A 12,336-nucleotide genomic window follows, 5' to 3' on the forward strand; every position below is an offset into this window, starting at 1 on the left:
TACTGTACATTCTCTTCGTGTACCCCATTAAAACGCAATCAAAAACACAAAAACCCGCATCTAAAATAGTATAATAGAAGCAGAGTTCTTTACGGTAAGCCTTAATCCTGTCCCTCTCCCCCACGGGGGAATATTGAAAAATTCCTTTTTAGTGTATATTCTGTTGACATACCCTATTAAAACGCAATCGAAAACGCAAAAAACCGCATCTAAAATAGTAGAAATAGAAGCAGAGTTCTTTACAGTAAGCCTTAATCCTGTTCATCTCCCCCCAGTTGGGGGAATTTCGACATGTATATTATNTTTAGTGTATATTCTGTTGACATACCCTATTAAAACGCAATCGAAAACGCAAAAAACCGCATCTAAAATAGTAGAAATAGAAGCAGAGTTCTTTACAGTAAGCCTTAATCCTGTTCATCTCCCCCCAGTTGGGGGAATTTCGACATGTATATTATAGAAAAACACGTGCGTATTCAAATGCAGCGTTGTGTGAAAATTTCAAAGGAATTGGTAGGAACAAACGAACATTGCATTTTTATTTATACAGTAGAACCTCGAAAACTCGGCTCTCGATAACCCGGCACTCCGGATAACTCGGCCACACCCTGGCAGGGCAAAAAAATCCTTAGTTAATTAATTTTCATTATAGACAGCTTTATAAAAGTATAAAAGCTCTCATAAAGTATTTTTCTGAGGTCTGTCTTATCAGGTAAATTACTGTACACAGTGTATTCATTAATTTTCATTTTCATGTAGTAAAGGCTCTATGCCTTCATAAAGGACGTACTTTTCCTTTGTTTAAGGGTATTTGGGCAGTTTATTCTCTGTTATATTCTCAAGTAAACAATACATACAAGTACAGTACAGTATTTTCTGAGGAAACACTCGTACTTATTTTTTTAACCCTATTCCCGATAACCCCTCATTTTCACAAACTCGGCCACCCTTCGGTCCACATTAGGCCGAGTTTTCGAGGTTCTACTGTATAGATAGATAGAAGATGATCTGCTTTTGTTCATCCTCACAGAAAAGCAAACTTAGGGCGTCATACTCGTAGCACCATCTGTTGGACATAAAAGCCTTAACCCTAGACAAAAATCCATTGTAGTTTTATTTAATTAATAATAAATCTGCAGGTTTGATTAGTGGTAAACATTCCGGGGGTCATAAAGATGCTACAGTTAANAGCGCCATCTGTTGGACATAAAAGCCTTAACCCTAGACAAAAATCCATTGTAGTTTTATTTAATTAATAATAAATCTGCAGGTTTGATTAGTGGTAAACATTCCGGGGGTCATAAAGATGCTACAGTTAAAATTTGGTAACGATTGGTTCAGTAGTTTTCACGGTTAGTGGTCAGAAACGAAAAATACGTTGTCTCTTTATACAGTATAGTAGTACAGTATAGATAAAATGAAGAAATGCCGAATTTTAATGGTAGAAATGCATTTCACAAAGAATTATAGATGCTAACAAGTAATAAAATCTTTATTATGTCGGGTCTCACTCGAGATTTTACATTTTTTATCTTTTTACCCCTCGACGTGTTATTACCAAAATTTAATAGCATTAATGCTTCTAATACACAACGTACGGTATAGTACTAAATTTCGTTTTTTAATTTTCAACTTATTCTGAAATATTAAATAAAGTAGTTGCCAAAGTTCATATTCACTGCATTTTTTGCCATGTTTTTTGTGTGTAGATGATGTTAATATCTGAAAATTGGACATCATCTACAGAGTGTGGAAATTGATCAGATTATAGTACTTTATTTTTGTTATGTATACATAACATCGCTAAATGTAAAAAGGGAATTTCAACATTAAATTTATATATGTAAATTATAGTGTTTTAAACTTTTCTCATTTGGTAGTTTGAGTATTTCTCTTTCTTCTGCACAATAAATTAGAGAATAAACAATGAGTTTTTATTTTAGATCGATCGATGAGTTGATCAGGTCCACAATGGATGCGGCCACATGTTGAGGAAAATTACCCGATATACAGTCGAACCTAAGATTTAAGAAATCCTTGGCAAAACTCACTTCGTGATCTATAGAAACGACAATATTACAAAATACCAGATTTATTTATTTTTCTAATACTATGTAGACATTAATTAGATAAGCACAAATTATAAGAAATTAATAAACCCTACAATTCCTAATCATAATTAGTTGTAAAGTAACTGTTGATTACAACAAAATAATAGAAACATTGCGGCCGAAGTTTTCATCGCTAAAACGTGAACGTCAAGCGCCGTCATCTTGTAATCCTAGAAGTTTGACAATGGCGTTTGGAACGTCAAACGTGGCGAGTCGAAGTTCGGCTTAAACATTTGCTTTTTCTCTCTTTTGGGTTAAATTTTTGAAGTACTTTATTAAAATAATAATTATTTAAGCATTTGTGAATAACATTGTAAAGAAATAAACGATTTTAATCCAGAAATTATTTAAATTTTTTGCAAGTGACGTGAAGTGCCTGTGTAATTTACATATATTTGTGTCCATAACAGCTCATCGTAATACTGTAGAAGTTTTTTTTTAATTTCTAGAAAATAATTCCCCAAGCTGCTTTCTTATTTATATAAGCCACTACTTCCTTCTACAAAAGTATGTCTTGGGAACAAACAAAACGCAGTGAAATTGTCTTACTGTTACATCGTACGGTAGGAGACTCGACGCTAATTAAAGTCAAAAATAATTACTTAGTTTAACTAAATATTCTCTAAATACTTTTAAATTGTTTAATATGTTTATTTGCTTTCGCTGGTAATTTCGTCATTTTTAAATGTTTTCGCCAGTTTTCAGCAATATAGGCCTACCACTAAATAGTGCGATACGTCACCTTGAGGAGCAACCTGTTTTACTTAGGGTGCATATACTTTTAGTTTTGTATGGATCGATCTGTAAAATCGGATCACTCCATGTGATATAGATAGCTTCTGTCATGGCGAAAAGTATACAAGTAGGATTCAAGATGGCGGAAAGTTAAGGAATCATTTTAGATACGTTATCAGAATTAGATTCAGAATCCGCGGAAGAAGAATTAATTTGTGTTAATTATTTAGCACAATACAGAAGTAAAAAAAGAAGTGCAAAATGCAAAGTAAGGTATGCAAAATAACTAACTACGTTTCAGAGATTGCGTTAGAATATACGCCAAATGTTTTTAAAGAACACTTTCGAGTAAGTCGACTTACGTTCGAAAATTTACTGAAGGATCCTGTTCTCGTATTATTATAATCAAAAGAAATAGTAATAGGAAAAGGAAGAAATGAACTGTCAGTTGACCAGCAACTTTGGCTGCTTGACAACCAAGAATCTTTCAGGTACCAGTAAGCAAAATAACAGATTTTACTGATTGATATAATTTTGTACTAAGTGTATTATATTGTTTTCATACATATTACAGAGGAGTTGTCATTTCGAGTTTGATTTAGAGTTTGTCAGATGACTGCATGGGGATGCCTGATGAAAATCGTTAGAACTATAAATGTACTGAATGCACAAAGCCGTATTATAAATTGGCTTTCTGCTCAGAAGGAAAGGAAAACTGCTCAGACGTTTGCTATGAAATACTGGAGTTATTGGCTGTGTAGATGGGAATCATATAGTAATCAAGGCCCCTTTAGAGGAACCTCAAGCATATATAAATAGAAAGGGATTTCACTGCTTAGTTCTACTGGGAGTATGTTATGAGAAAATGTGCTTTATTGATTGTTACATTGGTGAAGTTGGATCTGTTTACGACTGCGCAATATTTAACAGATCTGAAGTGTATCACAGAGTTTGCAGTGGTGATGGCTTTCTACACGCAGATTTTCATATTATAGGAGATGGTGCATACTAACTTTCAAAGCATTTAATACCCCTTTACAGAAACAATCGATTTTTTTTATTAAAATCTAAAATTATGTTTAACAATAAGTTCTTATCGTGTCGACAGACTATTCAGATAGCATTTTTCTTTCCTTACAGAGAGCAATCTTTCCTTACAGAACTACTCCCTGGCTTTCACTGGGCTAATTACTATATAAATAACATAGATCTGTAGCAAAATCAGCCTACTTCATTAGTAATATGTATATCAATGGACAAGATTGAAAGTGAAGAATCTCGCTTGTTTTTTTGTTAATTTCCCAAAAGACTAAATAATATCTACAAAATTTTCAAGGCAATTAAATTTCATGCAATTTTCTTATAGCTTATATATGAAATCACAAAAGACGGATTTGTAATTTATAAATGTGTAATGACTTTTATATTATTTTTTCGACTGTTATATATAACAGAGGGAAAGTATAACGATCGGTCAAAAATGACTCCCCACGTTTTTTACATTTCTAAACTTATAACACCTTCAAACGCCGAAAAATGCAAAAAAAAGTGGGGTTTATCTATATGTATGGATGTTATTGTGTGGAGGCGCACCCGATTAAAACTTAATAACTCTTTTTTCTTTTGTCGAAAGGTTTTGAAATTTTGCAGGAGAGTTAGATTATTAGGGAAATTGACGCTATTAAATTTTCCTGCTTAAAAATTAAGAGGGTGAGGAGATAACGGATGTATATCTCCAGTAGGATCGGACTTAATCATGAATTTACTCGTTATTCGCATTTAACTTTTTTTTTTTTTAATATAAAACTCATTCCTACTCTAAAAATTCAGTTCTTAGCCTTTCTATAATAGTTAAAAATATCCTTTTTTATTTAAAAAACGATTTAATACAGACAGAACAACCAAAATTTTAAAACGTTGCCGGAAAAGTTGAGCAACTCGTTATTACTTTATATATCATAATTGATTCTTTGCATATTGTTTAGTCTGTCAACAATGAATTTTTTATTCCGGAAAGAAACTCTAACAGAAATGAAATAAACATGGAAAGTAAGTATCATGTTACTTATTTTAAACTTTTTATATTAGTATTATTCAGAGGACGGCTGAAGAACTGCACTCGAAGTTTCAACTATCATACATTTGTGTATGACAGTTGAAACTTGTAAGTTGTGATCTAATGATTCATGTTATCTGCTTTGTTCATAAATCCGCTAAAATAATAATAATAATAGAATGTATTAAAACAAAGTAAACTAGGGTTATATAACTTATTTAATGACATAATTATGTATATATTTGCGATGTGTTAAAAAACATGTTGCTAATATTTTTCAAAAACATAGTATGATTAAAAAATTTTCGTATTTTGATTCAAAAAACTGAAAAATTCACCGATTTTTTCCTTTCAACTTAAAATTCATAGACTTTTTTCTAACACGTTTTCTTTTGTTTTGTTTTTAAACAAACAACATAGGTATACTCTATCAATTATACAACTACAGCAGTAACATTTTAATATTGCAGCAATGTTATGTTTATCGAAATATAATAGATATTTCATTATGTTATTTTTTTAAACTTTCAGTTGAGAAGGAAGAACAAATTGAGAAACGCGGTATTCAGCACAATTCAGAAAAAGAAGAACATTTTAAATATAATAACAAAAAAAAGAAATACGTTCATTCGACTAGAAAATGCAATACAATTCATGATAAGATTAAAAGGAAATACTTCAAGATTATGTTTGCATCTCATTCTAAACAAGAATTTACGTGTGATTTATGTAAAGAAACTTTTAAAAATAAGAGCATATTACAAACACATCTGTTCTGTCATATTGGAAAAAAACCATTTCGCTGCACAACCTGCAATAAGAAGTTTTTGTGGCAATTTCTTTTGCGAAGACACGTAAAAGAACACAGTAGTTATGCCTGCAAAATATGTGGAAGAGAATTTAGATTGAACTGTATATTGTTGAAACATGAACGAACACATAGTGAAGAACGTCCTATCAAATGTGATATTTGCAATAAGAGTTTTAAATGCAAAAAGTATTTAAAAAAGCATTACGAAACTCATAGTGATGAACGTAACTACACTTGTCAGGTGTGTAACAAAAGTTTTAAAACAAAAAAATATTTGCAAGCTCATAAAATAGTTCATAGCAATCAATTTAAGCATAGTTGTCAGGTATGTAACAAAAGTTTTAAACGCAGTTTTTATTTAAAAAAGCATACTCGTATTCACAGCAACGAATACAAATATTCTTGTGATATATGTAACAAACATTTTAAATCAAAAGAGTATTTGCCAAGGCATAAACTTATTCATAGCAAAAAATCTAATATCAAGCGAGAGTGCGAGTATTGCGACATTTGTGGTAAGCGCGTTCCATATGGTAAGGGTCGTTTAGAAAGACACATGAGAATACACAGAGTTCATGCCTGCAATATATGTGGAAAAGAATTTAAGATAAAAGCTGAGTTGTTGCAGCATGAAGCAACGCATAGTGAAGATCGTCCTTTCAAATGCGATATTTGCAGTAAAAAATTTAAACGGAAAGACTATTTAAAAACGCATCACAAAACTCATAATGATGAACGTAACTATACTTGTCAGGGGTGTAACAAAAGTTTTAAAACAAAAAAATCTTTGAAAGCTCATAAAATAGTTCACAGCAATCAATTTAACCATAGTTGTCAAGTATGTAACAAAAGTTTTAAACGCAGTGATAGTTTAAAACAGCATATTCTTATACACAGCAACGAATACAAATGTTCTTGTGACATATGTAACAAATACTTTAAAACAAAAAACCATTTGGCACGTCATAAATTAGTTCATAGTAATCAATTTGACTATACTTGTCAGGTATGTAATCGAAGTTTTAAATCCAGTTTTAATTTAAATCGGCATATTCGTAAATACAGCAATAAGTGCAAATATTCTTGTCATATGTGTAACAAATATTTTAATACAAAACATTCTTTGGAACAGCATAACATTATTCATAGCGATAGAAAAAAGTATGTTTGTGACATATGTAAAAAAGTTTACTCCAGTTCAACTGCCTTAAACAAACATCGTCGTATTAAACATGAAAATATGTATTTATGCTATATCTGTTGGAAGTTATTCAAGACTGAATCCACGCTAAAAGAACATTTGAAAATTCACATTGAAAAATGTAATATTTGTAATAAAGAATTTAAAAGTAAATTTACCTTAATTAAACACCAAAAAATTCATTAAGACAAAAAACCGTTTCGTTGTGGGAATTTCAATAGACGTTTCAAACATGTATTAAAATGTCACGAAGCCACTCACAAAGAAGACAATCTTCGTTACGTTCGTGAAGTATGTAACAAAGAATGTTATTTTATAAGTCGTTTATTGAGCCATCAACTCGTTCATCAGAATTAAGCGTATTTTTGGAGAAATAGTAAAAGCAGATTAAAAACAGAAACTAAACTGAAATTACATTTAAAACTTTTCATTAAGAAAGATCCCCAAACAATTACCTTATCAATATGAACAGACTTTTACTTGAGGAGAAGTTTTAAAGAAGCATATGATTACTTTTAATAATCAGATTCATTTTTACAGCGTAAAAAGAAATATACAACAAAGATCGAATTCCAAACTCATCAAGAGTATGTTCATCCCACAGGAAATAAGCATCAATGCAAAATATGCAAGAAAACATTTAGAAAACAGATTGGATTAATTAGGCAGATGAGAAATCCCGATTTACGCGTTAAGAAATGTGATGCTTGTGGCAAAAAATCGTGTTCAAATTATATTTTAAATATTCACGTGCGAAATCATTTTTCACAATGGAGTTGTTCTTGTGAAATGCCTCAAAATAATTTACATATTTTAAAATAATTATTGTATTCTGTTTGTATTAATAAAATAGATGTACTAGAAGATATTAAACAACATACTTCTCTTTATTTTTATTATTAATTTTAATTATAACGTGCATTAAAGATACTTAACATTGTGAACACTAAGTCTAGTAAAAAGGGAAATAAATGTATTGTGTATATAATCTTTGAAGAAAGATGTCAAGACTTTTAATTAAGAATTTCTGGCAAATAATGAATAATTTGTGGAAATTTTCTTAGGATAAAAGGATTTTGTATATCTATTGATCACAATCTATGTCGGTAATGTTTAATGTTAATCTAATGTATAATTAAGTGTATTAGTTATACATTAGATTAACCCAAACATGACGTCAGGTAGACACGACGCAATAAGAATTTGATGACGGTGCCCTGTAACCGATTTTCGCACAGTTGTACAAAACATTGTAATGATTGGTTTTCATTTATCACGTGACTTTAAAGTCGATAATATAAATGACGTAGTGAGTTTTCAATCTCTGTATCTTTAGTCTCTGCCTTCATTTATATATTTATAATACACTGAAAATTCTCCTTTCAAGCACTACGAAATATTTTTTTTATCGAAAACATAAATATTGAAGAATTGAGAGTAGCTTCAAGTCGAGCTTGACGTGATGCTGTTGCTCAGCCATTGACAAAGAACATTCTTACTCTATGTTGCTTAATTCGGTGTTCATTGCTCTCGGAGTTCTCCGTTGTTCTTATTCTTTTAAATCTACCCTTTACCTGACCAATTTTACTCTTAAGCTTACCCCCAGGCAAAATAGCGAATCTTTTTATTTTCACTTTGATAAAACAAAGATAAATTTTATGTAGGGTGGTCATCACCCAATACCTAAAAGGGAGTATACTGTTAAGGAGAACCCCCGCGAAACCTGTTGATCTCTTTGTGTTTTCCGTTTTTTATACGTATATGTATAAATAAAATACGTAAAAATAAATGTATGGAATGTTCAATAATCAGTGATAATATTAAACACTGAAAATCGTACATAAAGTAACAAATGTTAAGAAACGAAACAAAAATTCAATACTTTATTTAAAAACGAAAAGAAAAACAGTACAATACTGAGGGCGTTGCTGTCTACTTTTGATATTTCTGTTCTTTGCTTGCCATTTTCAGTAGTTTGTTGTTGCAACAATACTTTTGTACAAAACTCGGCATTCTTCTGTAAAGTTAATAAATATTTGGAGTTCTCCTTTGACAGAGTTTACTTTCAAACGATTTCTCTCATTTCTCCATACTAAAATTATCATTGTGAAAATTCGTTCGGCACGAGCATTGCTACATGCTATGGAGAAGATATAGGCACTGATTTTCTTTAGATTGTGAAAAGGAATTTCTATGTCACTGTTATTGAATAACTTCAGATAGCGTTCTTCGCAGCTGCTGTTTACCATCTCCGGATTATTGATATTGGGCTCCACCAGTGGCGTGCCGTGACATTTGATGATAGGGAACTGTAAGACAGCGTTTCTGTAAGAAGCCGACTTCCAGGGGGAATTAGTCAATGATGGTCTAGGGTCCATTCGTATTCGTTTGTTCGAAAAGCCAATAAAAACCATAGACGTCTCTAAATGTGTTTTTAATTAATAGATGATCTAACGCACTTAAGAAATAAGCAAGTTTAATATAATTACCTCTGTTATATTAGATTCGATATATTCCCTATGCCCTCTAAATTCTAATTCTTGCTTCGATAACATTACTAATTTGTGTATAATTTATCTATTAGCCGTAACTTTGTTATAATTTTCAATATTTCTTTTATATTTTTACTAATGTTAAATTCTATTCTGTTTTGATTTCCAAATTGCTTTAATTTTACGAAAGAATCGATGCGAAATTAATGATTTTCGTCTCTTTTGCCAGCTTTACTTAAATTATTTAAATCGTCAAAGCCAATCTTATTCCACACACTAATTTTATTTGAAAATAGTAGGCAAGGCCATCAAAACAATTTTTGCATTTTATAAATTTTATCGTGGAAATGTCGAAAAAATTTTTATTGACGTATTTATATTTAATTTAGGCATTGGTCTTTCTCTTATAATAATATTTTCTTTTTCATTATATGGTCTCGAGCTAAAACTTTAAAATAAATTTTCAATATCGAAATTACATTCTAAATAGCTAGCCATAATATAAGGGCTAAAATTAAAAATAAAAGTATAAAAACTTACTTGTTAAAATAAAATGTGTGATGGATATACAATTATACATACCTGGTACAAAATATTCAATTGTATGAATATACTTTTAAAATAAATATAGTTTTGTGAAGAAACGTACATAAAAATAACATAAAATATTCTTTACTTTTTAAATATTAAAACAATCCACCTAGTTAAAATTGCTCCCTACCAGTAGCTCGTGTTTGGAATCACAGACGGTCTTGGTAGGTGTGCGGTGCGTGCATGCTTGCCAAATCCCGAGGGTGCCGATACAGGTTAACGTCTTTTGTCGTATCACTAGTATATCTCAAAGGACACGACAGGGCTGTTGTAGATTTTAAACGTTTCTCACCATAGCTGTAAAAATCTAAATACAGTATGTTAAACTTAATAGTCATTTGATTTCTAACTAATTTGTTTTAAGTCCAGGTGTCCACGGAAATTTCCAAAATTTACAACTTTTAGTCACTTTCATTCAACTAAAAAAATTTCTGTATATTTCGTCTAATATTACGAAGAAATCAGTACACACTGTACTCGGTTAAGCTATTGTTTAACCGAGTACAGTGTGCAACTAATAAGCTGGTTAAGAAAAATTTCAACTTATTTGTGTCCCCACTTCCCTAAGCGCTTAATTATTTAACTACTTCTTAAGTAGAAATAAGTCGAAACCAGTTACTTTGTACTCGAATATTTGTAGTCTCGGGAAAATGTGGAAAGACAAATTTTTATGACAAAGGATATATAAATGGAAAATTTAAGGAAAATATATTCTAGAGCTTTTTCTGTATTTCGTGCATCTCTCTCATTTATTAAATTTAGTTGTAAATGACGCTGTCAAAGTAACGGTTAATTTTTTAACATTGTACAAGAGTTGTACAATGTTAAAAAATGTATTTTTCTACATCCCTTTAAGGGTGGGATATACGAAATCGTAATAGCACTGGTTTAACGTTGAAATCCGTGACTAATATAAAATCGTTGAGCGGAATAAAAATATCAAATATTTTTATGGATTTTTTTAAAACTTCTGTCAACTATACAGAACTATCATAAAAACATAGCAGTAAACTCTTATCGGTTGGGTTAAGTTATAAATGTACTCGTGATTCACATAATCGAAAGAGGGGAGGCCAAATATTTAGTAGGCAGCTAACAGCACAGAACTGATCCTGGATAGAATTGGAAGTGAGTAGCTTTCACCAGCTAAATTGTTTGAAACCTGGTAAAAACTGAAACCTGGTAAAATCAGCTGAAACTAGGAAAAATAAACCTTATTTTTCCTGGTTTTAGCTGATTGGAAAAATAAACCAGGTTTATTTTTCCAATTTTTCATCTGTTTGACGAGCGCCACAATCAGGATTCGAAGTTAGCTGTCTGACATTTATAAAAAGAAAAGAAAAAAAAATTATAACACCTGTGCTCCGGTCTAAATAAAGACTTGATTTATTTACATCCGCTTCATTTCTATTTTATACATTTTCTTCTATATAATAAAATAAATTTTAGCAAGTTTAAAGAAAAGTTGAAAATTATTTTGGAATCGTTAAAATGCTAAGCAATTTTTAATTATATTTTAATTTAAAAAATTACAAGTCCGGAAGTTCGTGTAAAGTTGTTTCGTATTTCAAACACTCACTTCCATATATCAATCAAGAATCCATATATCAAGAAATCAAATCAATTGAAAACTAAAACATTGTTTTTTTTAAAACCGTTTAAAAGTTGTTTCGAAATTTCTCAAATTTAAAATGAAATGAATTTTTAAATTAACGTTATTTATGTGCAGTAGTCAAACAACATTGCATCTACACACATACAGATTTAACGGTTGTAATTTCATTTATGTGTTTTAAGGTTATAATGAGTTTTAACAGGTATTTTTATAAGACAATGGAGTTTTATATAAAATGTAATCTGGACCAATTTAGCTGTAAAATTTTTCTATAATATAGAAGAAGCTTAGGTATCCGGTACTACCCGACCTTCCCCTATTAACAAAGAGACACTCAAAATTAGCGTAAATAATCGGGTTATAATTTGGAAATAATAATTATGAATTACAAATGAATTTGGCACTAGAACGAGGCGTCAGGCGCCATCTCGTATTAAATTTTCTAAATTATAGCCCGATTATTTACGGCAATTGTGAGTGTCTATTTGCTAAGCGTAGGGTTTCGGTAGATGATTATATTTGTAGTATTTACATCTCTTACATAAAAATTATTATACAAATAAATAACACTGAAATAATACATATGCTGTAATTTCTACAGAACGAAGTGTAAGACTTTAATGTAAATAAGAATTGTACCGAATAAATAGTAAAAATACAAAAATGTAGTAATATTTTATTTAAAATTATGTTTATATATTTATAAAGAACATTTCGAGTGATA

At 30.6% G+C, this 12,336-nt stretch overlaps 1 protein-coding gene across 1 annotated transcript; it reads left to right on the plus strand.

Annotated features, from left to right (window-relative positions):
- Window positions 1–4,888: 4,888 nt before the first annotated feature.
- On the plus strand, window positions 4,889–7,657 carry LOC111615117 (zinc finger protein 91-like). Its single transcript, XM_023356517.1, has 2 exons — window positions 4,889–4,895; window positions 5,434–7,657. Exons 1-2 carry the CDS (start codon window positions 4,889–4,891, stop codon window positions 7,098–7,100), a joined length of 1,674 nt encoding a protein of 557 aa, XP_023212285.1. The 3' UTR covers window positions 7,101–7,657.
- Window positions 7,658–12,336: the final 4,679 nt, after the last annotated feature.

This window comes from Centruroides sculpturatus, unplaced genomic scaffold (genome assembly GCF_000671375.1).
Source record: "Centruroides sculpturatus isolate CEXI.00-Female unplaced genomic scaffold, Cexi_2.0 scaffold2237, whole genome shotgun sequence".
Taxonomy (NCBI): domain Eukaryota; kingdom Metazoa; phylum Arthropoda; class Arachnida; order Scorpiones; family Buthidae; genus Centruroides; species Centruroides sculpturatus.